This window comes from Panicum virgatum, chromosome 2N, assembly GCF_016808335.1.
Source record: "Panicum virgatum strain AP13 chromosome 2N, P.virgatum_v5, whole genome shotgun sequence".
In the NCBI taxonomy this organism is placed as follows: domain Eukaryota; kingdom Viridiplantae; phylum Streptophyta; class Magnoliopsida; order Poales; family Poaceae; genus Panicum; species Panicum virgatum.
In genome coordinates this window covers 3,065,734-3,089,897 of record NC_053146.1, presented here as the reverse complement: position 1 = coordinate 3,089,897, position 24,164 = coordinate 3,065,734, and the positions used below count along the sequence as shown (strand labels likewise).

Here is a 24,164-nt window from a genome sequence, read left to right as displayed (position 1 = left end):
TTCTACCTTCGGCTGCCCAGCTCCCCACCGCCGCGCGTACTATCGCCTACCCGAGTGCCCACGCCCGCTCGCCTCCATCTCCACCTGAGCCCGCCTTGATGCCGCTATCTGTGCCGCCACCATCCCCTCGCCTCCTCCCCTCCCTCGGTCGTAACCGTTGCCGCCATTATGGCCATCAAGACTGGCCATCGAGCTCCGTTGCCCCTTCTCTTTCCCGGCCTTCCTTCTCCCTCCCTCACCCTATAAATGACACACCCGGGCTCTTGCCTCGCTCCTTTCCCTGCTCCCGGACCTTGCGCCCCCTTTCTCTACCCCGTAGCGCCGCTGCACGCCACGTCTGGAGTGCCGTCGTCGTCGATCTCCCGCTCCGTCATGTCCCATCGACTTTTGACCACCTCTGGAGTTGCGCGTCGTGGTGAGGATGCCCCCAGTCCCTTTTGCCCTCATTCTCCTGCACCAGCGCCACAGCAATTCCTTGCCGGAGCACACCATCTGCCCCTCCCCACCGTGAGCTCCACTCCGGCCATCGCAGCACCTCTCCGACCCCTCCAACGGCTTCCCCGTGCCCTCCTCTTCCTCTTTGGCCTTTCCCCGGCCCAAACCAATTCCAGACTGCCGATTCCGGCCATCCGCCGTCGTGCCGCTCGCCGCGTATGCTGCGAGTTCGCCCATGCGAGCCGAACCAAGCCACTAGCGCCACCCGCCCGAGCTGCATGTGTAGGAGAGCTGCCCAGCCCCGCCCCGAGCCTCTCGCCTGAGTCGTCGCCAGGGCTGAGCCTTTGATCCGAGCCGACAAGCCGTCCTCCGCACCGTCGGATCTCAAACCGACGAATCGGATTCAATCAAATCCAAGTTAATACCCTTAGATATCGGCCAACCCTTGGCATTTTTGCAAAAAGGCCCCTGGGTTTTTTGATAATCAACCCGCAGTCCATCCCAGTTCAAAAGTCATTACAAACAAGTCCACTTCTTTCTGTTTTCACCCCTACACTTCTACAAAATCCAACCCACCATCCAAGGACCCCTATTTAGCAAGCTAACCCCTAATGTTTAGGTTTAATTTCATTCTAGCCCCTGGCTTCTTTAGATCTAGCCGCTGGAAGTTCGGTTTCTTCTCAAAAAAGCTCCCGAAACCTTGCTTTAGCCATATCTTTCTCGTTTTAACTCCGATTTCAGCGAGCCTTGCGCTCACGCGATCCTCGCAAGGCGTACAGCAGCTTTATCACCATATCCTTCTCTGTTTTTACAATTTTATGTATTGTTCCTTATTTTGTGCATGTTTTGTTTGTGTGATCGTGTAGATGACACGCCGTTCGAGGGAAATCAAGAGCAGCAGTTCGAAGAAGAGCAACAACAGTTTGTCAAGGAAGGAAAGTGGACTTTCTCTCCCTGTATTTTCCATTTTGTCACAATAGTAGCATGATAGTTCACTTTACTTTATTGCTGAGTTGCATAAATTTGATGGGACACCTATTAAGGACTTTACCGAGTCTTTTACCCCAAAACCTTGAACACCGGGTTTAATGTATCTGTTGGGTAGAAATGCTTATGTTCTTAACATTGGGAATTGTGATATCATAATCTTTTGAGAAATGTTAATCATGCTTTATTCATGTTGTTATATGTGGTTAATTACAAGATTATATGACTTTAATTGGAACATAGAGAACCACCCAAGAAAACAGTAGAACCACAAGAACCATATGGCTCTGGTCTTGGCTGATTAATTAGAGACTCTAGTTTGAAGTGGTCTAACCGAAAGTGCAAGAGGGGCGGCGGTTGACAGGGTATAACCTGCTCTTCTTGGGAAGTGGGCTTTGCTAAGACACTATGCCCATTAGGGAGGTTCATGCTCTGCTACTACTCCGGAAACTTTAGCGGACTACTTCTTACTAGAGAATCTTTGTAAAGGAATTGTCGCGTCCCTATGCAATCACACCTCGGAAGTGTGGTATTGTGCCTGATCAGCGTGGTTGGGTCCAAAGTTCTTTTGAACTTTTACGCGACTTGTGGTGAAAGTGTATGTAGCAGAACCGCCCAAATTAAACCGGCTTAAGTGCATCTTAAGCGTTAATCAAGTAAACACGCACTTAAAACGGTGTAATCCGGCAGCTTGTTGGGTTAAGGATCGAAAACACTGGAAGTCTCGCACAAAGACGAGCACAGATGATTACAAGCAGATAAAAGTTCTCAAATTTAATTTATAATGCAGAGTTTTACAAACAAGTTTACGTAAAATATCAGAGTTCAAAATGCAGCGGAAATTAAATAGAAGTTTAGTTTAGAAAAACAACGATTACTACGATGACGTGAGGACGTCACATCGAGCCCACCGATGTGAATCCTGGTTAGCTCCAGCCAGCAGTAGCTACCTGAAAACAGGGTAACAACAAACCCTGAGTATACTAATACTCAGCAAGGCTTACCCGACTATGGTATATATTTAGCCGACTCCTAGACATGCAGGCTTTTGGCTCTGGGTTTGTTTTGCTGAAAAGCTACTAATAGTGGATCCTTACTTTCAATATTTTAGCTCAAATTTATCATATAAATACCAATTAGGTTTGTCTGAATATCTAGAGCACGCATGGTTGATCACATTATCTTTTTAGAGTACCAGACTCATATCTCATCATCTCAACTTTCCAATCTCATTTCAATATTTTACTACGATGTGACGCAGTGACCAAGATTCTCTTAACCGAGAGAGACGGCGAATCGATCCGATTTAACCTTGCAAGGTGGACCTAACTCACACGACGCATGTAAACCCCGTCGGGTCACGCGCGTCAACTGTTTCCATCATTACCACGGCATCTGAACTACGCCTGCTAAAACACAGGTGATGGGCCCCTCGCGGTGAACTCCCGGAGAACCCGGAGGCGGCATCCTATCCAACACCCGCCAACTCCAACGCCCAGCGTAGCATGACGGAATTCAAATCACCGCTGTAAAGTGGTACACAGCTCACCGGTTTCGACTACCACCTACTTCCGGTATGTGGTTAGTACTGTTCAAACTCGGTCATCAGGGCCAACAACAGTATGGTCCTCAATCGACACAAGCGGAAGTTCATTTTCTCATCTATTCCAACTCATTCCCGCCCGGTCTCCAATTCTTTTTACTCATCAACGTATTTCCAAGCCAAAGCTAAGGGATCAAGATCCTAAACTCGCGAGTGACAGTAATCACTCGACTTCTACCGAAATCCTATTTAGCAAAGCATTTCTATCGACACCTGCATACTAGTATAGGCCCACGGTACCTAGGGAAAACATGCATACTATGGTTCCATTCAACTCCTAGAATATAAATGCACAATACTTAAATAAACATTGAATAATTTAAATTATGGTTATGCTCTGGGGCTTGCATGGGTTTGACACAAAGTCAGTTAGTTAGCTTGTAGTCTTGCACCGGCTTGACATCATCCCAGTCCAAGCATGCACTCCAGTCGGTCCTTCCATCTTCTGGGTCGGTTCATCAATACACCATCTTCTGGATCGACTCCAACATCACCCTTCAGTTCCACGCGTCACACATCTAGCGTACCTAAATGAGATGCAACAATGCGGATATATGAATGCACAGAGGTACAATAGACAATGCATCAAAAAGAGCAAGCAAGACAGACACAAGGTCATGACTGAGCATCCATATGAATGAAGGTCATGAGCTAGCTTTAGCAAACATGCAAACAATATCAAGCTTAAACAAGAGTTGCATGAGCAACATCTACACATATAAGGGAGCTATAACCAAGATAGGTGCTCGCATTCAAACACTACTCACAGCAGTAAGGTTTACATTAAACATGCCATAGGAGCTAAGCCTCCACCTAAGCCACATTTTAATTACTCAAGCAACCTATGTAAAAATTCATTAAACAGATATCCTGTGCATTGCTTGTTTTGTTAAAAGAGAGCATGCACATCTCATTTGAAAGCTCAAACAGAACTAACACAATTGAGCAACATACTAACATGTCATACATGACTTATGATCACCAGAAAACATAGCATCCAACCCCAAATTAATTTATTTAAAGCCTTTCTTAATTTATTTAGATAATAAGACATATAGGCATATATATATATGATCATACATGTAAAGTGCACAATACATTCTACCAAAAATCACAGTAGATCACCAATACTCCTAATAGTCTACTGTACAAATTTCACATGATCAGGTTTTATATTTTATTGATTATAAAAAAACACAAATCTTTATTGCACTTAATCGTGTGAGAGCAAGTTAAATGTAAAATTTTATATTTTCTGTAAACACATGGCCATATTATATTTTCTTAGGCCAACATAACATCATACAAGGGAATTGGAATCCCATTTTCCATTTTCACACATTACTATTATTTATAAACTATTTACTTAGCATTCAACAAGTTTAATCAAAAACTCAGTCATACTGCCCTCAATGAACTTGAAATTTTTACCACAGTACACACATCACAAGAATAGCCTACCATAAAAATTTCATATCATTTAGAGCAATATAACTGCAGTTATGAAAAAGACAAGCAACACTAGCATTAAAACCTTAACAAGCACAAATCTATTTTTACAGCAAATATTTTCAACTAACATCCATTATTTTATGATTCCACTGCATAGATCTACTCACAAGAATTCCAAAACATATTAATTTTCTATTTTACGATTTTTTCTACTATTTACTATGCATTTTCAAAGTTTCAAGCGATTTGGTCCCTGAAACACTATTTCTATGAGTCTATGACAGTGCAGAAACCCCCCTGCACTTGTCTGAATTGCTGCACGAGGCCCTCCACGTGAAGTTGGAACAGAGGAGGTGCTCACGAGCTCGGTTTGGCATGGGGAGGCCATGGCGGCTGCAGTGGGGTGGTGGGGAAGCACAAGAGGCTCGCCTAGGGCCGATTTGAAGCAAGAGCCGGGGTCGGAGGTGGTCTGTAGGGGGGCAGCGGCGGAGCAGCAGCTCGAGCTGTGAGGCGAGGTCATTCCGGTGAGGGGGCAGCCGATGTAGGTTGGGGAAGGGGCCAGGGAGGATGAGGGCGTCGAGAGGGAGCTCACCACGGCTTTGATTCGGGCGGAGGAGAACCGGAGGAAGGGCTCGACGTGCAGGACAAACGGCGGCCATGGCGAGCGGCGTTCCTGCCAGCGGCGAGGCCGGTCGACGGCGCAGCGGAGCGGCGCGGAGATCAGCCTGGCCAAGGGTGTCCGCGGCGCGCAGTGGCTCGCAGAGGCGCGGAACATGGGCTTGGGGTGGTCGGCGATGGCGACAGCGGCATAGCAGGGGAGCGGCGGCTTGGTGCTCAGCTCGTGGCCGTAGCGGCCATGGCGCGGCGCCGGGCCGATTCGGCCGGGGAGAGGCTCGGTCGGGCTCGTGGAGAGGCTACGGAGCTTCGGGGTGAGGCGAATCGGCTCTGGGGAGTGGAAACGGGGCGGGAAAGCGAGGGGTGGTCGGCGCGACGTCGACGGCGCTCCGCTCGGCTCTGCTCGTCTCGAGCTCGAGGAAGGAGAAGAGGAAAGGCGAAAGGGCAACGTGGCCTCGGGGAGAGGATAAGGACGCGCTCGAGCGGAGGCCGAGGATCGCCGACGCGTGGAGTCGTCGCTGGCATGGGCGTGCGGCATGGGCGCCGGGAGCTGTGAACAGAGGGAGAAAATGGTTCAACGAAACTTAGCTCGATTTTGACCGTCCAAAACTCAAAATTTCATAGAGAAACTCAAAAAATTCCAAGAATGAAAGTTGTTCAAAATTTGATTTCCTCCAACTTTTGTTTTAGGCAAAACTTCATTTGAAGATCAAATCATGGTTTAAAATTTGGAATGTTAAAACCAAAGCATTAATGTCCTATTCAAAGCAAAACTAAAAGTTTTCTTCACTTTTTGCATAGCAACCTCAAAATCCACCAATATGAAAGTTGTTCACAGTATAAAACTCTAAACCTTTGTTTTTTTTTGGCAAAGGTTTATTTGAGCAAAAATTTAAAAGTTTTTTTTAAAACATGTTTTATTGGATTTGAAAAAATAGTCATCATTTCATGTGTTAACAAGCTAGCAAAATGTAATTAAAAACATTTTTTTGCATGCACAGTTAGTGTTAATGACGATGTTAAACACATGATTACTCCTAATTACTAGGAATTAACACATGAGGTGTTACAGCCTCACCCCCTTAAAAGAATCTCTACCCGAGGTTCAGAACGAAATACTTTCAAGGAGAGAGGAGCAGACTAACCATCAAAGCCAGCAGGACAAAGTCACACTAGAGAAGATTGATGTTAACGATATGATCCTTTGCAGATAAAGAGTGAGAACTTAGAGAAAGTTTAAGAAGCAAGGTATAAGAAATACGATATCTCCCACGATTTTGTCCAATGGTTAGCTTGTCCAACTTTGCATGTTTTATGCCCGCTCGTGCCAACCATAATGGCACAGGTTGCTTGATCATCGGGATAACGTTCCTTGTCTACCACCTCTTGCAGTCTTCTAATATGTTCATCCAGTAGCAGTTCTTTCGAAGTAACTTCGGTAGAAAGGCCCACTAGATTTAGGTCCAACATAGAGATCTCTAGGCAGAATAGCGAAGGATAGATGCGGGAAATGTCCACGAGGAGATAGCACACCAACATAGTTGTATAAGGGATCATAATTAGCAACCTCAATCCTAGTGTGTGTCGATCACTCATAGAAGGCTCTTGGTTTCATCGCGTCACCGTCTATCCTTAATCATTACACCATTACTGAGGATACCACTGATGAGAATTCCCTTGTTGCACAGATGGAGCATGCATGGATGAGCATTATGAGAATGAGGGGTAGCAAAGAAGTGATCTGAAAAAAAAATGGAGGCATAACATGAGAGCAACAGAGATTAGCTGCCACAGACTGCAAGAATTAAAACTCTTGCATAAGCTTCACATACAGCTTGCGTCCATCGACAAAATTATCTGTTTAACGATCAACATGCCATTTGGTCCGGTTGGACAATAACATGAGATCAAGATCGCTAACCATTCAGGAACCTACGGGAACTATAAACGAAACAAGCAGAACACCTGGAACAAAGCCGATGTACCCTCCAGAGACTTACCTGATAAAGCAATGACGTGATTTACAAAGGAACGATTTTGACGCTAAGGTAGAAAAGAGATTAGCATTGCACTAGATCATCTTTAGAATAAGCGACAGAGAGGTTCCACCAGGATTGTAGGTATGGCTTTTGAACATCAGGCACATGAGCAGACCACAGACATAGACAAGCACTTGGTGAAACTTGGCTAGGGTAAGTGGGTCAATGAAAATGTCTACAGGATGCATAGATCCTGGATTTTTTTGCAACACAAACAACCGTAACTAGCACTGCGTTTAAGATTTCTAGCTCAAAACCTTGATCAGGGCCATTTATGGAACTCAAAAGATTAGACACGCATTTCAGATTTAGGATTTCACCACTAAGGTGATAGGAAGTTCCTCTTTGCATGCAGCCAGGGATGGCTCTTGCTAACGACAATGCTTTTAAGAAAACACCATACTCGATTCGTACACGGCTCTTCAACTAGAACGGTTGGTGAAGTCTCGTAAAGCTTCTTGATCCAGCAGGGAAAAGGTTAACAAATCAAGGATATGGTGATGAGACGAAGTGATCATGTTCTCATCAAGTTGAAATCACAACACGAAGAAAACGGATATCGGTGAGATTCAGCACAAGGCTTGGGAGAACAAGTGAGGATAACACGATGGAGGCTTGTGCTTAAAACAAGCCATATCGGTGAGATTCATGGGCATGTAATATTACAGAATATCAAGCTTAAAACATACTAACAATGCGGATTTATTGATTTGCACGATGCTAGTTGCAAAACATGCCCATTTATGCCGATGCAATCAAGGAATAATGACAAAGTATATTCCAACTCAGAGTGCAAATGCTCGATAGCCATGATAATGATGCACCCTAGAGATGGATGATTGCAATGGTGGTGCAACGCGATAAGGGAAGGTCCCGTGCACAAATGAAACGCTGCATATGACATGATGCATTTGTCATGATGCCGACTCAATGATGCATACACCATTATGCAAAGATGATAATGCTCTTAATGTATGCATGTATGATATGCATACGCATGATGCACATGATTCACACCCCGTAACCATTCTCTCATGGCTAACACCTTGTTAGATCTATACCCTCGAGGAAGGATCAACAGATAGGACACTAGTAAGGTTGCATAAAAGGGGATCGTAGTGAGTTACGTCACACATACCTAGACACCAGCGCGCTCCTAGTGGCTCGATCATGTGGCTGCAGCGCACATGTGGCCCTAGGTTCCGTCGCGGCATCAGGGTTATGTGATTAAACACCACCACACGAAATCAAGAGTAGCAACCCAACAGGCCAAAAGAGCAAGATAGGTTAAAGGGAACCCAAGACAACCCACGATGTTACACTCGAACACATTCCCGTTAGTCAATCTATGGATTCTCGACGATGATGCAACGCCATGCACTAATCAATGACATGATGCATGATTGTTGCAATGACTATATTCAAAAAGTTATTTTGTCATGAACCTTTTAAATTTATCCAAAACTACTGAACAAGAATGGAATGTACAAGGTTCCGGTGTGAGAACCAAAATAACCAACAATATAGATTAGGAAATCAATGATAGGCCGGTCATTGAACGATGGATCGAAGGATTTTGTTGACAAACATTGAGGCTTAGACATTGAAGGAAAAGCTTGCTTTTGCTAGAACAAGTGCAATGCGTAGATCAAGGGTTTGATTGGAATGGCAGGCTAAGAGAAACATAAGATTCACGTAAGACCCAAGCCACCAACTTGCAAAAGATCTTCTTAAGCCAAGATTAGTCTAGCAGATTATGTTAGCCCCACTACTACAACACAAAACCTAGGTGAACCTTTAGGTAAAAGCATCACATTTTAGCAAACGACGCAACAAGCATGACAATCAATCAAACTCAAGATTATGCCAAGATGCATGCACGTTCTATCGTTCCTCACCAACAAATGCCAATAACTAGGCATACGGGGACAATTGGTGGCACAGATACGTACTCTCCCTATATATACTAGTCGTTCTTACGTTCAAAGCTTACGTAACGTGGTTAGTGTACCTGCAGACAAACACAAGATATAAAGAGACATAAATATCCATTTCTGAACCCTTCGTGCCAGCACACACGAACGGCTCCCATGTGTCCTACGCCACACGGGTAACGCATATGTAGTTTCCCGCATATTCACACATACATTACCATCCACTATAGAGATGGCACCCAAACGTTCGACGCTGAATGGGCAGCGCTTCATACGTTACCGAAGCAACGTATTCACTTCCCGTACAAATCGCCTTACGGGACACCCAAGGGTACACGTGTCCCAAGGTACACGGTTATGTCTAACCACATAACAGGTCTTCAGCTCGTAACATTACCTTACGAGATGGCCATGATTACAATCACACGGTGGGAAATCCGCACTCCATATCAGGCGGCAGATAGCGACAGGCTCGTTTGAATTGAACCTTATCACCTCCTCGTATGCTCATCATACGGGACCCGCACACGTATGAAACACGTGAGCTATTCTAAAGGACTACCAAGAATGCTTACCTGGCTCACCTGAGCGTAGGTGCGTCGTTACAGAATATTAGATACCAGTTGTGCAAGAAAGTAAGTTTTAACAGAATGCAAAGAGCTGGAAGTGCTGGAATAAAATAGATATATAGATGCCACCATAGCTAATAAAACCTAGATAGGGCATACGAGCTATCTATCTAATTCCTTAGCGCAACTAGCGTCAAACTTTTGAAACCGAACATTTTGCAAGCCAAAAAGTTAGTTTTAAACTTAATTAAGCATACAAGTAATCATCCCAGTGCGTTTCGGCTCTGATACCAGCTGTAGCAGAACCGCCCAAATTAAACCGGCTTAAGTGCGCTAACTATCATCTTAAGCGTTAATCAAGTAAACACGCACTTAAAACGGTGTAATCCGGCAGCTTGTTGGGTTAAGGATCGAAAACACTGGAAGTCTCGCACGAAGACGAGCACAGATGATTACAAGCAGATAAAAGTTCTCAAATTTAATTTATAATGCGGAGTTTTACAAACAAGCTTACGTAAAATATCAGAGTTCAAAATGCAGCAGAAATTAAATAGAAGTTTAGTTTAGAAAAACAACGATTACTACGATGACGTGAGGACGTCACATCGAGCCCACCGATGTGAATCCTGGTTAGCTCCAGCCAGCAGTAGCTACCTGAAAACAGGGTAACAACAAACCCTGAGTATACTAATACTCAGCAAGGCTTACCCGACTATGGTATATACTTAGCCGACTCCTAGACATGCAGGCTTTTGGCTCTGGGTTTGTTTTGCTGAAAAGCTACTAATAGTGGATCCTTACTTTCAATATTTTAGCTCAAATTTATCATATAAATACCAATTAGGTTTGTCTGAATATCTAGAGCACGCATGGTTGATCACATTATCTTTTTAGAGTACCAGACTCATATCTCATCATCTCAACTTTTCAATCTCATTTCAATATTTTACTACGATGTGACGCAGTGACCAAGATTCTCTTAACCGAGAGAGACGGCAAATCGATCCGATTTAACCTTGCAAGGCGGACCTAACTCACACGACGCATGTAAACCCCGTCGGGTCACGCGCGTCAACTGTTTCCATCATTACCACGGCATCTGAACTACGCCTGCTAAAACCCAGGTGATGGGCCCCTCGCGGTGAACTCCCGGAGAACCCGGAGGCGGCATCCTATCCAACACCCGCCAACTCCCACGCCCAGCGTAGCATGACGGAATTCAAATCACCGCTGTAAAGTGGTACACAGCTCACCGGTTTCGACTACCTCCTACTTCCGGTATGTGGTTAGTACTGTTCAAACTCGGTCATCAGGGCCAACAACGGTACGGTCCTCAATCGACACAGGCGGAAGTTCATTTTCTCATCTATTCCAACTCATTCCCGCCCGGTCTCTAATTCTTTTTACTCATCAACGTATTTCCAAGCCAAAGCTAAGGGATCAAGATCCTAAACTCGCGAGTGACAGTAATCACTCGACTTCTACCGAAATCCTATTTAGCAAAGCATTTCTATCGACACCTGCATACTAGTATAGGCCCACGGTACCTAGGGAAAACATGCATACTATGGTTCCATTCAACTCCTAGAATATAAATGCACAATACTTAAATAAACATTGAATAATTTAAATTATGGTTATGCTCCGGGGCTTGCCTGGGTTTGACACAAAGTCAGTTAGTTAGCTTGTAGTCTTGCACCGGCTTGACATCATCCCAGTCCAAGCATGCACTCCAGTCGGTCCTTCCATCTTCTGGGTCGGTTCATCAATACACCATCTTCTGGATCGACTCCAACATCACCCTTCAGTTCCACGCGTCACACATCTAGCGTACCTAAATGAGATGCAACAATGCGGATATATGAATGCACAGAGGTACAATAGACAATGCATCAAAAAGAGCAAGCAAGACAGACACAAGGTCACGACTGAGCATCCATATGAATGAAGGTCATGAGCTAGCTTTAGCAAACATGCAAACAATATCAAGCTTAAACAAGAGTTGCATGAGCAACATCTACACATATAAGGGAGCTATAACCAAGATAGGTGCTCGCATTCAAACACTACTCACAGCAGTAAGGTTTACATTAAACATGCCATAGGAGCTAAGCCTCCACCTAAGCCACATTTTAATTACTCAAGCAACCTATGTAAAAATTCATTAAACAGATATCTTGTGCATTGCTTGTTTTGTTAAAAGAGAGCATGCACATCTCATTTGAAAGCTCAAACAGAACTAACACAATTGAGCAACATACTAACATGTCATACATGACTTATGATCACCAGAAAACATAGCATCCAACCCCAAATTAATTTATTTAAAGCCTTTCTTAATTTATTTAGATAATAAGACATATAGGCATATATATATATGATCATACATGTAAAGTGCACAATACATTCTACCAAAAATCACAGTAGATCACCAATACTCCTAATAGTCTACTGTACAAATTTCACATGATCAGGTTTTATATTTTATTGATTATAAAAAAACACAAATCTTTATTGCACTTAATCGTGTGAGAGCAAGTTAAATGTAAAATTTTATATTTTCTGTAAACACATGGCCATATTATATTTTCTTAGGCCAACATAACATCATACAAGGGCATTGGAATCCCATTTTCCATTTTCACGCATTTCTATTATTTATAAACTATTTACTTAGCATTCAACAAGTTTAATCAAAAACTCAGTCATACTGCCCTCAATGAACTTGAAATTTTTATCACAGCACACACATCACAAGAATAGCCTACCATAAAAATTTCATATCATTTAGAGCAATATAACTGCAGTTATGAAAAAGACAAGCAACACTAGCATTAAAACCTTAACAAGCACAAATCTATTTTTACAGCAAATATTTTCAACTAACATCCATTATTTTATGATTCCACTGCATAGATCTACTCACAAGAATTCCAAAACATCTTAATTTTCTATTTTACGATTTTTCTACTATTTACTATGCATTTTCAAAGTTTCAAGCGATTTGGTCCCTGAAACACTATTTCTATGAGTCAATGACAGTGCAGAAACCCCCCTGCACTTGTCTGAATTGCTGCACGAGGCCCTCCACGTGAAGTTGGAACAGAGGAGGTGCTCACGAGCTCGGTTTGGCAAGGGGAGGCCATGGCGGCTGCAGTGGGGTGGTGGGGAAGCACAAGAGGCTCGCCTAGGGCCGATTTGAAGCAAGAGCCGGGGTCGGAGGTGGTCTGTAGGGGGGCAGCGGCAGAGCAGCAGCTCGAGCTGCGAGGCGAGGTCATTCCGGTGAGGGGGCAGCCGATGTAGGTTGGGGAAGGGGCCAGGGAGGATGAGGGCGTCGAGAGGGAGCTCACCACGGCTTTGATTCGGGCGGAGGAGAACCGGAGGAAAGGCTCGACGTGCAGGACAAACGGCGGCCATGGCGAGCGGCGTTCCTGCCAGCGGCGAGGCCGGTCGACGGCGCAGCGGAGCGGCGCGGAGATCAGCCTGGCCAAGGGCGTCCGCGGCGCGCAGTGGCTCGCAGAGGCGCGGCACATGGGCTTGGGGTGGCCGGCGATGGCGACAGCGGCATAGCAGGGGAGCGGCGGCTTGGTGCTCAGCTCGTGGCCGTAGCGGCCATGGCGCGGCGCCGGGCCGATTCGGCCGGGGAGAGGCTCGGTCAATCTCGTGGAGAGGCTACGGAGCTTCGGGGCGAGGCGAATCGGCTCTGGGGAGTGGAAACGGGGCGGGAAAGCGAGGGGTGGTCGGCGCGACGTCGACGCTCGTCTCGAGCTCGAGGAAGGAGAAGAGGAAAGGTGAAAGGGCAACGTGGCCTCGGGGAGAGGATAAGGACGCGCTCGAGCGGAGGCCGAGGATCGCCGACGCGTGGACTCGTCGCTGGCATGGGCATGCGGCATGGGCACCGAGAGCTGTGAACAGAGGGAGAAAATGGTTCAACGAAACTTAGCTCGATTTTGACCGTCCAAAACTCAAAATTTCATAGAGAAACTCAAAAAATTCCAAGAATGAAAGTTGTTCAAAATTTGATTTCCTCCAACTTTTGTTTTAGGCAAAACTTCATTTGAAGATCAAATCATGGTTTAAAATTTGGAATGTTAAAACCAAAGTATTAATGTCCTATTCAAAGCCTAAAAGTTTTCTTCACTTTTTGCATAGCAACCTCAAAATCCACCAATATGAAAGTTGTTCACAGTATAAAACTCTAAACCTTTGTTTTTTTTTGGCAAAGGTTTATTTGAGCAAAAATTTAAAAGTTATTTTTAAAACATGTTTTATTGGATTTGAAAAAATAGTCATCATTTCATGTGTTAACAAGCTAGCAAAATGTAATTAAAAACATTTTTTTTGCATGCACAGTTAGTGTTAATGACGATGTTAAACACATGATTACTCCTAATTACTAGGAATTAACACATGAGGTGTTACAGTGTACAACCTCTGCGGAGTGTAAAACTGATATATCAGCCGTGCTCACGATCAAGAGTGGCCTGGACCCTCACATGATAATCGAACTTGAAGAATAATTTAATTTGTGGTACTATGGCTTTATAATGTCGGATCCTTTATGTTTATATTCTTAAGTGGGTTGGTATAAACTTACATCTAGTAATTAGGTGCTTGCTAATAAAATTTGACCAACTAAAATGCCGCTCGCGCCGCCCCCGTCCTTGAGCAGCCGCTCGCGCGCAAGAGAGGGGGGTAGAGAGAGGCCAGCCTTGAGCAGCGCGTGGATGTAGAGAGAAAGAGGGAGGGAGGGAGAGATAAAGAGAAGGAGGAAGGGGAGAAAGAGACCGCGCTGGCTCCGCCCGCCGGCCGCCGCACCGAAGGCCGCGTGGGCCGGATCCGCCGCCGCACTGGCCATTGCAGGAGAAAGAGATGGGGGAGGGAGAGATAGGGAGAGAGTGAGGGAGAGAGATTAGTTAGGATTTGGCTGGGTATGGGTTTTTAATGGGCTCAGACCATTAACTGAGGTGGGCTATTGTAAATGGTCCGCCTCTAAAAATATGACAAATAACAGAGGCGGTCACGTTAATGTTGACCGCCTCTATTAATCGATTTTCTGAGGCGGTTTTTGTAACCACCTCAGTTAATAAGAAATGATCACCTCTATTAATGTTGGCGGTTATTTTTTGTGCCCGCCTCAGAGCCTCTAAAAAAAGGTCGCTGTTAATCAGTTTTTTGTAGTAGTGAGACATAAACTAGAATGATGAATCAACTATCATGATTAAACTTGGGCTTAAGATCGAATGGACACAGTTTTGTTGATGATGTGGCGCAATGTGAGTTGAGAGAAATCAAAGTTAATGATGCTTAGTGGGGAGCTTCTATATAGGTTTTATAGATTATAGTGTTCAAAGCACTATTGTTTCTTTACAACAAGATCTTGATGGTAAAACCACACTTGTGTTTGGATGATACTCTCTCTAAATCCTTTTTTCATTCAGTAGAACAAATATCTCATGTTCAAAGTAAAAACTGTTCTATCCTAAAAAAATTACTGATGTTTAGAACAAATGCTTCACGATCAAATAAAAAATGTTCTAGCTTCACAAGAAAGTTTTCTAATATTTAGAAAAATAAGAAACTACAGCAAGAGACCTCTGGATTTAGAGCCATACCTTTTTTTTTGAAACCTCTGCCAAACTTTTCTCTATACCTTACTTTATATGAGAGAATGAAGTGGACTTATTTACTACTTCCTGCATCCTAAAATATAGTATAAGTAAGTTTGTTCTAGATCAAACTATTCTAACTAAGTTTATAGAAAATATAAGAGAAGTTGTAGGATAATTGTTGGGAAACCTCGATGAAGTTGAAAAAGGATAGGAGAAGGTAGGAAGAAAAAAGTACTGGATAAAGACAGAACTCCTTAAAATATCTGGGTGTTCCTAGATATGCCAACACCAATTTTTTTACATAACCTGTTTGAAAAAAGTACTGGGTAAAGACAGGACTCCTTAAAATATCTGGGTGTTTCTAGATATGCCAACAACAATTTTTTTACATAGCCTGTTTGAAATGTTAAATTTATTACAGGCAATAATTCATTTTTGGAAAAATCTTTCCTGGAACCAAGGCCCCAAACCAAAGAGGCAAAGTGGATAGAGCTCCACCACTCCACTCCAATGGCCGCCACTCTCCGGCACTCCCATCTCCGCCTCCACCTCCCGCTCCGCACCCCCGACCCCTCCTCCCGCCGCCGCCATCGCCTTCGCCTCCCCTCCCTCGTCGCCGCCTCACGACTCCAGAACTCCACCACCGCGACCCATCCGGTCCTCCCGCCCCCGGCACCAGCCCCCTCCGCCGCCCTCCTCGCCGCCGAGGGGGCCTCCCTCGCGCCGCGCCGGGAGCACCGATTTCCGGGATCCGTCTCCACCCCAACAGGCTCCGCCGCCGCCGATGGGCTCGCCGAGGCGGAGGATGCCGTCCTGCGGCGCGCTCTGGAGGTGCGCCGCGCGGTGGCCGCTGAGGTGCTCTCAGTGGCCTGACGTACATCAATAACCCCACGGCGCGGATGGGGCCGTTCGTGGACCGTATCGTCGTCGAGGCCGCTGCAATGCGGCGGGACCGGCCAGACCTCGCGCATATGTCCTTCAACGCGCGGGCAAAGGTCAAGTAAAGATCCCAGCTTTGCATTCCTTCATCTGTTTCCTCGGTTTATTTCTGTTCTGTCTGCACAAGAACTGTGATAATTCCACTACCAGATGCATTGCCAATCATAAAAATGCAATTTTTTTATTTTATACACGTGAAATTCTCCATTATTGAGATGATTACATTGCATACTTTAGGTGGTTCAAGCACAATGCTATGACATATCCCCAAATTGCCAAAGTAGTTTGTGTGTGTTCTGGTGATTTGGGGAGAGTAAGGATGATCATAAAGTGGCTGAGGTCAATTTATGTAAAAGGAGATTTTTTGGGACGTGTCCTTGCCAATGGTGGATCCTTTTTGAACAGAAGCTTTGAAGAATTGGAAGAGATTATTGACTGTCTGGAAAGCTGTGGTGTGAGGAGAGACTGGATTGGTTATGTGATCAGTAGATGTCCACAGCTGCTGAATCTGTCCATGGATGAGTTGGAGACAAGAGTGGGGTTTTATACAGATATGGGAATGGATGAGAAGGATTTTGGCACTATGGTCTATGACTATCCAAGAGTTCTTGGATTTTTAAGCTTGGAAGAGATGAACAGTAAGGTGTTTGCTTTACATTTAGTTTAAGTTCTGTGCTATTTTTGTTGCACACGGTACATTGGCAGGATTGTTAGCCTCTTTTGTTTTATGCAATTCATTTTTTGTTTATTGCTACGAAAAGAAGAGTTGAACTTCACAATGGTTGAAGCTCTATTTGTTTTTGTTCTCTAGGAAAAAAAAGGGTGAATAAAACTGAGTCGCAGTATGTCTTTTCCCCTACTAATATTATCCATCATTGTGCTGATGAGCAATATGTGGTCTTATGTCTAGAGAGTTCCATATGAAATAATTTATCTACTTTGAAGTGTGAATTGATAAAGAAGTAAGGAACTCATTTACTAACCCTCCTTGTTACTTTTGGAAGGTCTCTGATAACTACTGAGTTAGTTTAGATATTACATTCAGTTCCTTGACTTCTACTTTTCTAGTTGCTAATGAAATATCATTCTGGGTCACAGGTTCAGTATCTCAAAGAGTTTGGTTTGAGCAACGAATAACTTGGGAGGCTACTGGCTTTCAAGCCACAACTCATGGCCTGTAGCATTGAAGAAAGGTGGAAGCCTCTTGTGAAGTATCTGTATCACCTGAATGTTTCACGGGATGGCATGAAGCGAATGCTGCTGGTCCAACCTACAATATTCTGTCTTGATTTGGAGACAGTGATAGCAACAAAGGTAACTTCATACTTGCTTTGAAATATATTTGCATCTTTTAGCTGTTATGCGCTTTTCAACTTCTGGTATTCACAGAAAACTATTATGATTATCTAAGCTCCTTGAAAATAGTTTGATTTGTGAGACTTCCTCTTTAAATGTCCAATAGGACTAAGTGTTTAATTATTTCTGCACAGTGTGCTACTGGGGTTTATAGATCTTAATGCTCTGAAGTCTGGTAGTTTGACTCCTCTACCTCTATGCAAACATCTGTTTCAGGTACAATTTCTACAAGATATTGGTGTAAGGAGTGATGCAATCAGCAATGTGCTTGTGAAGTTCCCTCCTGTATTAACTTACAGCCTGTACAAGAAAATACGCCCAGTGGTGTGTTCTCATATCTTGTTATTATTCGTTTTGGTTTCTGCAACTATTAGTTCAATTTGTCTTGTTTTTACAATACTTGGTTTTAGTAGAAAATTGTGTACAAAAATTTCGTTTTCTACTTTTCTTTTCCTCTGTACATAAATTTTGTTTTTCATATTTCATACATTAATTATATCCAGTAGGGCTTGCCCCTCCTGTTCCTTTTTTTTAAAAAAAAACTTTGGCAACATATTTTCAGTTAAATGTGTTAGGTATAAGTAGTGTGTTTGTTTCCAGATTTTTTTACTTTTACATATTTCTTCTACTATTCCATCTGTCTTACACGTGTGCAAACCAAAGGTTATATTCCTGTTGACAAAAGGTGGAGTAAAACAGGATGACATTGGAAAGGTTATTGCTCTGGATCCACAGCTCTTGGGCTGTAGTATTGCACACAAGCTAGAAGTTAGCGTCAAGTACTTCCGGTCACTGGGTATCTACCACTTTGTGCTCGGTCAGATGGTTGCCAACTTTCCAGCACTTCTCAGATACAACGTGGACATCCTAAAGCCAAAATACCAGTACTTGAGGCGTGTAATGGTGCGGCCACTGAAAGACCTCATCGAATTTCCGCGGTGAGTTGGAGTTCATTGTTTGCATCTAAAACAAAGATAACAATACCTAACTGATGCTTTGCCTTTGTTGTGACCTTCACCCTTGTACCTCGCCGTTGGATGGTTTTCAGGTTCTTCAGTTACTCCCTGGAGGACAGGATAGAGCCTCGGCACCAAACATTAGTGGCCAACAGGATCAACATGAAGCTGCGGTACATGCTGACAGGATCTGATGAAGAATTTGCACAGAGGGTGCGGGAGGCCGTTGAGAGGAGAGCGAGATTCGAAGCTAGAAAAGGTGCTGTGGAGACATTTTCAGATGCTGCAGAGACATCCAAGGAAGAAGAAACTACAGCAGCAGCAGCAGCATACCAAAACAGCATAGAGGTAGATTAGCTAGATGATGTATATGTAGTATTTCTGCAAAAATCCGAGCAAATCATGCCTCCTTGCCGTGTACATGTTCTGAAGGGGAAAAGAATTACAGGTATTTTAGAGCTTTTTACTGTAGACCAGGATGTAAAACTACTATGCTTGTAATCCATGAAGAGTTAACAAAGATAAAATTATAGACATTCTGTCAGAGGTCAAAATAAATCATATTGGTTAAAAAGGGTAAAATCATACATATACCATATACACAAATATGTGCATACATACAGAATTACAAAATTAACATTCAAACTTTACACAAGAATATGGATGAAACCATCACAAAAAAGGAACACCAATTCACAACTTAAGACAACCATCTGGCTGGCCTGTGTGCCGAACTGAAGAGCAAGATGTCTGCATACGTCCATGATTACATGGCTTGCTTAGGCCTTGGGAGGTGGCGCGAGGAACGGGATTGTTGGCACGCCGGGGATGGACATGGACGCCATCGGCGGCAGCGTCACCTTCGGGATGCCAGGGACCGCCGGCATCGGCGGCAATGACACCTTGGGCACGGCAGGCATGACGACGGCGGGAACCGGTGGAAGCGCGGCGCCCGGCATGGCTGGCACTGTGGGCACCGTTGGCACAGTCACCGCCGGTACGGTCGGCACCGCTGGAATCGGTGGCACGGTGACCGCGGGTACGGCAGGGATCTGTGGCACGGTGGGAACTGCCGGCACCGTCGGCTTCGGCACGGCCGGGATGGCAGCTGCCGGTGCTGCGGAGGGCGCCGTGGCGTCGGCAAGCCGGCGAGCCGCGTGGCATGTGCCGCTGCCTAGGACTAGCATGAGTGCCACGACAAGGGCCATTACGGGGAGGCTCGAGGTGGAAGCCATTGGTGGGCTGGTGATTACTGCAATGGCAAAGGTGTAAGCTTTGGTTAGTAGGTTATTAGGTATGATTTTGTTGTGAACTTGTGATGCAGAATCGGGAGATATGCATGGTCGTCAATTTATATATAGTTCTGGATCGAACAATGGTGATCCATGGTCAGCCATCACCTGGCATTGGTTGTTGACCTAGCTAGCTTCCCAGACATCGCAGGATGCATCGGTCGGTGAGCAGAGATGTGGGGATCAAGGTGGACTGATGACGTTGCGTCCATGGTTCTTCCACGGTTAGCTCACCATCTTACTGAACCTGGATTCTTGCATGATTCAGCTCACTTTCTCTTCTCTGAAGTCTGAAACCATTCCGTCATGACACAAGGCAGACTTCCGGAAACAAGCAAATGTTAATACTCACACGCTGATTCGAAATGGAATGGAAACAATGTAAATGCTGAAAGGGGGAAAAAAAGGAAAAGAAATAGAGAGCAGCTGCAAACCGTGGAATACAGGTTGCCAGGTGGAAAAACAAAAAAGAAACAAGAGCGGCATCACTTACACCCAAACATTCGTGAGTGTAGGGGTCAGAACATTTTACTTCTTTATCTAAAAAAAAATAACCACCCAAAAGCTAAAACAGCATCGATCATCTGAATATTTTTCAGCAATCAGATTCATACGCATCGATCTCCCGTTTTCAGTTTTGCCCTACATACCGGCATGTCGGCACCACCCGCTCCCAGAGGCAGGTTCTATCTGGACAGAGATTCAGAGAACGATTTGCAGCGCATCACAGAGCGCTTGCTCGTCACGGAGCTCAAGCAGATAGATTCATACGCAGAAGGCCTTCACTTGCACATGAGCTCTCATGGCTCATGACTGGAGACGCGTGATGGCGTTCGGCTCAGCCCCTGTTGATCTGGCACAAGCTCTCGCCTAGGTGTGATGGTGGCTGGGCACACGCCGGCCGGCATGGTGCGGTCGGCGGCGGTGGCGAGAGACGCCCGAGCTCCGACGCCCAGCAAGCCGACGACCGCGCGCCACGAGCGCTCATCCAACAGCACGTTCGCCGAAGGATCGGGGAGCTCGAGGTGGAGGGCAGAAGGAAGGGCGCGGCTGCGCCGACCATGTCAGTCGGCGGCCGGCGGCGAGGGGCAGGGGGCGGACGGTAATACAGTCCGGGGTGGACGGTAAATCAAATACCGTCTACCCTGGATGGTCTGGGAGCCGTCGGATCGGATATATGCCGCTACGATTTGCGGCGTAGGGTAGGGTGGGAAGCGAGGATCCTTGGACCTTTTCTTTTCTTCTTCCTCGCGCGCTCGGCCTCGCCCTCGGCTCGACCGGTCGCCGGCGAACCCCTCGGCGACTCTGGTGATACAAGTAGCAATATCTAGAGCTCGCATGTCGTCAATGGTGGTGGTAGGGTGGTTTCCTTGCAGGATTATATTCGTAGGACAGATGATTGTTGGCAATTGGCATGTTGCTGTTGTAGAGTTGTTCAGAGCCCTGATCTCCAGTTCATCTCTAGTCTGTAGCTCCGTCAATCTTGTGCAGATCAAGGCAAGGGGAAAATGCTGCGAGATAAGCTTCTACTCATTCCATGACCATGGCCAGATGTTGAGGACAAAAAGCATTGGATGCTCTGACCACAGATGCTACTAAAGTTCAGAGTGCTATGCTGACTCTGCCTATGAGTAGTTCAGACTTGAGAGTGATACATCGCTTTTAATTTATTTTTGCGAAACACCTTGAACCCACGCATACCAGAGCGCTTTGGTTACTCTAATTATTTTCCTTGGGTTCCAATTTTTTGGAGTGAGTTGCATCTGAAGATCGATGAAACTGAGCCCAGATTCAATGGAGGAGCTGAAATCTCAAGAGTGGAGGGGAGGTGATTTGTGTTATGGTAACGTCAAGTAAGCTTGTAGGAGTGGGAGGTGCCAGGAATGCAAAACATTCCCAAGGGTAGCAGCGAAATGCCTGGAGAAACCACCCATCCCTTGCATCGTTCAACGGGCTGAAGCTGCCATCCATCTTCTGGGTCGCCATAGCTTCATCTCAATGGGTCCTTGCACACACGGCTCAAGTGCTGATCGCATCATTCTTGGAAAAATGTGCCTGTGATACGATGATCATCTGTTGCATATATCTATCTTAGATCGTAAAATAAAAAAGATAGTGGCATATATAGTAGTGACATTGTTGCATGCCTCGCCGAAATTACCTACTCAAATAACTAATCAAAAAGCTGACCAATCCTGCAGCATCAGGTAACAAACCCAAATGTGACAGCCCGGCTGGTCCTGAAACCGCGCGCGTACGGGTGCAAGTGCAAGCAAATGTGATGTGTGTGTAACAGATCTGGGGCTACCGGAAGGTTCATACAGTTCGTTCTTCGTTCATGTTTGCCTACGAGCAGCCGACTTGTAATTGTGTAATGATCGATGGCACCTTCACCTGTACTAGAATGAAGATTGATAAAGATTCTGAAACGAAATAATATCTGAGTTTTTGGACCTTGTTTTTTTCAGCACAGCAAGAAATGCCATAAAGCTGAAACAAGAAATGCCATAAATAGTGGCACTTGGCCAGAATACTCCCATAGGCGTTGGTTGAGCTCTACATAAAAATCAGAACGGCCGCAGTGGAGCATGAAAGCTGCCACAGTACTATGCATGCTTGGATAGCAATTCACAGTACGTAGATTCCAAAACTTATGTCTAGTCACTCTCTTCCTCCAATTTTATTTTAAGCTTTTATGCTACACTACTCTTTACAGCCTAAAAATAGGCAACGTATCTAGTGCAAACCAAGGACCTCGTGCAAACCCATGCAAACCTACTAAATAAAGTTTCAAAAAATTCTGAAAAAAATCATGAATGTGCTTCTCAGCTTACCTCATCTATATATAAAATTTCATGGTCAAATTCGTCTTACTCTAGAAGTTACAAAAAAGACAAATTTTCTGACAACAATAATGGTTCAAATGCATCTCAAATTTGTCTTTTTTGTAACTTCTAGAGTAAAACGAATTTGACCATGAAATTTTATATATAGATAATGTAATCTGAGAAGCACATTCATGATTTTTTTCAGAATTTTTTAAAACTTTGTTTAGTAGGTTTGCACGGGTTTGCACGAGGTCCTTGGTTTGCACTAGATATGTTCCCCTGAAAATATTATTAGTTGGAGGCATCGGGAGGAAAGAAGAGGCAGGCAGCCATTGTTGGGTAGCCTATAGAGAGAATCGCAGTTTTGTCACCCCTAACATCAACTTGGCAAAAATGGACCTCCAAGCATGTGACACTTGATTTTCTTGCCATTGTGTTTATTTCATCTGTTTTCTAGTATTTCTTCATGTATTTGGCACCTGAATAGAGACCATATTGCCCTACTGTGTTTGCACGACATCTCAAACGTTTCATTTCCAAATTAAACTTATGTCTAGTCACTCTCTTCCTCCAACTTTATCTTTATCCTACACTACTCTTACAGCCTAAAAAAATTAGGAGTTCGACCAACCTTCCAAGCCTCGTTTCAGTATTCCTTTTGTTCCACGTACTAGTAACCTGAGTAGAAGAAAAGGAATTGATGGACGAGCCGTTAATGAACATATATATATATATATATATATATATATATATATATATATATATATATATATATATATATATATATGTAGGAACCAGAGGCACTTGGAACTGCAAATATGGTCATGCATCGCAAGAACCTGCTAAGATACATCCAACATTTGAGGGCCAATATCTGGCTACGATCCACCTGCGGCCCAATTCGCCCAATTGTTTTTTGATTAATAAACTCTTGGATCGGAGCAAATTGAGATGATTTACGTGCTTTGTGTTGAGATATACGTGTGACTATTTATTGCTGCCATATAATCCCCACGGGCCCTCGACGGACTTTGGGATCCACTGGGGACAGTTTTTGTCCTGATTTTTATTCAGGGCCAGGCCCGGGATCGATGTAATCTCTCGGTTGCAACTGCAGAGTGGGTGCATTTGTATTTTAGCCTTGGACTCGTATACACACCGTAGGAAAGTTGATCTTACCTGTTGAACCACTTTTCCTCTATATAACAGACAAATTTTCAAGGCTCGTTTACAAATTCTTGTGTTGCACTGCTAGTAGCAGAAGAAAAGGAATTAAAATACACTAGGGATCAGAGGAGCATGCATGAGCATGAACTGCAAACATGTTCAATGCGGGGCCTCAAACTAGATGACCCAGAAATCACGTTGGTCACGTACGAGACCACCGAGATCGAGACCAAGCAGGCTCTAAATTCCCCCGCCCCGCACAAGAGGAAAATTCCCTCCCCTCACTAGAAGATCGAAACCAAACCCTAGCCACGTGCACGTCTCCTACCTTGCGCCGTCGTCCTCCACCAGACCCTGCGCTACGTGGCCAGGAAGGTCGG

General features: G+C 44.7%; 2 protein-coding genes and 1 pseudogene across 2 annotated transcripts; 1 reads left to right on the top strand and 2 right to left on the bottom strand.

Annotated features, from left to right (window-relative positions):
- Positions 1 to 11,266: 11,266 nt before the first annotated feature.
- On the bottom strand, positions 11,267 to 13,527 carry LOC120659130. Its single transcript, XM_039937184.1, has 2 exons — positions 12,985 to 13,527; positions 11,267 to 11,468 (listed from the first exon to the last, which is right to left on the bottom strand). Exons 1-2 carry the CDS (start codon positions 13,525 to 13,527, stop codon positions 11,460 to 11,462), a joined length of 552 nt encoding a protein of 183 aa, XP_039793118.1. The 3' UTR covers positions 11,267 to 11,459.
- A 2,214-nt stretch (positions 13,528 to 15,741) lies between these two features.
- LOC120663055 lies at positions 15,742 to 18,962 on the top strand (annotated as a pseudogene).
- A 76-nt stretch (positions 18,963 to 19,038) lies between these two features.
- Positions 19,039 to 20,252, bottom strand: LOC120663054 (non-homologous end joining protein Ku-like). The gene has a single exon (XM_039942088.1). It carries the CDS (start codon positions 19,730 to 19,732, stop codon positions 19,277 to 19,279), a length of 456 nt encoding a protein of 151 aa, XP_039798022.1. The 5' UTR covers positions 19,733 to 20,252; the 3' UTR covers positions 19,039 to 19,276.
- Between the last annotated feature and the right edge of the window lie 3,912 nt (positions 20,253 to 24,164).